Source organism: Morone saxatilis, unplaced genomic scaffold (assembly GCF_004916995.1).
Source record: "Morone saxatilis isolate NCDOM2014 unplaced genomic scaffold, NCSU_SB_2.0 Contig19, whole genome shotgun sequence".
In the NCBI taxonomy this organism is placed as follows: domain Eukaryota; kingdom Metazoa; phylum Chordata; class Actinopteri; family Moronidae; genus Morone; species Morone saxatilis.
This window is the reverse complement of record NW_023339751.1, coordinates 3,278,300-3,280,606: the sequence shown is the minus strand read 5'-3', so window position 1 is coordinate 3,280,606 and position 2,307 is coordinate 3,278,300. Positions and strand designations below refer to the sequence as shown.

Below are 2,307 nucleotides of genomic sequence, written 5' to 3'. Positions count from 1 at the left end.
AGCAGCAGCAGCAGCAGCAGCCCCAGCAGAGGAGATCCCCTGTCAGCCCCAGTCAAGGCCCCTTCCCCCAGAGAAACGCTTATCAGACCATCATGAATAACAGCAAAGGGTCGTCGTCGTCCTCCTCCTCTGCCCCGTCGTCTGCTTGGAATAATCACCAAAACGCCGCCTGGAGCACAGCCTCCAACCCCTGGAGCGGGCTGCAGGCAGGCAGGGACCCGCGCAGAGCGGTGGGCGTCGGGGTCGGGGTCGGGGTCGGAGTCGGAGTCGGTGTGCCGTCATCCCTGAACCCCATCTCCCCCATGAAAAAAGCCTATACCAGCAATGTTATAGCACCCCCGAAATTCCCAAGACCCGGTCCCCTCACCCCCAAGCCCTGGATGGAGGACAGCGCCTTCAGGACTGACAACAGCAACAACATACTGCCTTTCCAGGTAAATATGTCCTTCCAGTTCGAGCAGGCCTGGGCCTACCTCTGCTGCTTCAGCCTCTGTTTAAAAAGGTTTTCCACTTTGACATGTTGTCGGTCTCAACCTGGTGGTCGACCTCTCACAAATATAAACCTATAGCAGGATTGTTTCAGGTGCATTATGTAAATATTGAAGGGGAAAAACAGCAGTGCTTGACGTGAAGAAAATCTAACCATAGGCTAGCCTCGGATAAGGTCACCCTGAACTCCTCACCACCACGGATTCATTATGGGTCCACATATTATAGTGACTGATAGCTGTTTGTGTCACAGTCAGTTAGACACATTTGCAATTAAGCCATTCTTTTATGCATGACTCATAGCTATTGTCAAACATCTTGTGGTTCTTCACACATCAGGTCGCAGCCGCACAGGCATTCATTTTGAATTAATTCAGACAACTCAGCATAAAATACCTTTTTATTTGAAATGTGCGACATGCTGAAGCTTTGACTGATGTGTCTCGGCTGAGCTGACAAATGAGCATCTGCTTTTGCCGGTAGCAGTGACATTATTATAGGGGCATGTATGGTGGCAGATTGTGCTTGTGGAGGTCAGATAAATCGCATGAGACAGCGAGTCCTTGAAGTATTTCCCATCGATCATTGCTATTTTTACGCAATCAAAGACAAACACCACTGAGTCATTCCTAGATATAGTCGCTGAGCGCAGTTTATTGCGCTAAATGGTTCATTTCCCTCCGCCAGCTCACTCTCCGTCAGGTTTAAAGGACACATGACGCATTCAGGTGCTCCTCGTAACCCTCTGAATCCAGACTGACAGGACCTGTGTGTGTGTGTGTACTACTACAATTACTTGTTTTCAGTGATATATTTTGAGAAATGCGGTACAGTAAGCTGCAGAAAGAATGTATTAAGAGGAAAAAGTGAAATTAAAACTCCAACATATAATCGTAATACTAATAATAAAACTAATACTGATGATGATATAATTGTTATTACCACCGAGCGGCGAAAGGGGGCCGCCGGTCGTCTTAACACGGTTAAATTCCTCCAACCTTCTTATTTCATATAAAATTATTAATTTGTCTTTGGCTATTTTCAACATTGTAATTACCACATTTTCGACAGTACCTAAAGGCATCATATATACTCTCATTTGATTGGCCTGTGATCGGACAGTGGGCGGGGTTTGAACCTGAGCTGGAAACAGAGCGCAGGTCCAACCCGGAAGGTACAAAGTTTTTATTTCACCCTCAACAATTTACAGTAAAAAGAAGCTAAAATAGAAACTTATTATTAGTTTCAACTCTACATTTTACACAATGCAAATGCCGCCATTCATATATGTGTGTGTTTCTGCTGTGAGAAAGCTGCTAAACCATGAAAAGGTTGTTTTTTTCTGTTAAAAAAGAAACACTGACAGCTTATAAGCAAAGTGGCATTGAAGTTACATAACTGTAGTTTGAGAATGGGTGACTCTGTAGCTCTCAGCAGTCCAAATACAGCGAAATAACCCGTTGCTGTAGGTTCATATTACAACATGGGACCCAGCATTTGTTAACTACCCACAGAGGAAAGGGGAAGGATGTCCTGTTTATTACAGAATGAACAAAGAAAGTGTGAGCACTGGTCTTATACCCGTATGTCCGGGCTTTATCACCTACACACGGGTACGTACGAGGCTGACGTACTGCATTGTTACCTGTCTTTTGGTCCACCAGCCTAGTGGACACCAGAGCGCCAGGTTCATACTGGTTTGACTGTATTTCAGTCCGCCATCTTGCCTTGATTGATGTGTCTCATTACAGGGTAGACTAACATGAACAGTCCCGACACTGTATGGTATTTTTCACATGGTTAATCATGTGTTCCCAC

At 45.3% G+C, this 2,307-nt stretch overlaps 1 protein-coding gene across 4 annotated transcripts in view; it reads left to right on the top strand.

Annotated features, from left to right (window-relative positions):
- cpeb3 (cytoplasmic polyadenylation element binding protein 3) overlaps positions 1-2,307 on the top strand; it is a 37,824-nt gene that overhangs the window by 3,011 nt on the left and 32,506 nt on the right. For 2 of the 4 annotated variants that reach the window (XM_035664095.1, XM_035664097.1), the window contains one exon: positions 1-434. This exon ends at the window's left edge or, in 1 of these variants, runs on beyond it. In XM_035664095.1, coding sequence (XP_035519988.1) covers positions 1-434 — 434 coding nt within the window. The remainder of the gene's footprint in view (positions 435-2,307) is intronic. The other 2 variants (XM_035664096.1, XM_035664094.1) reach the window with 2 other exon arrangements.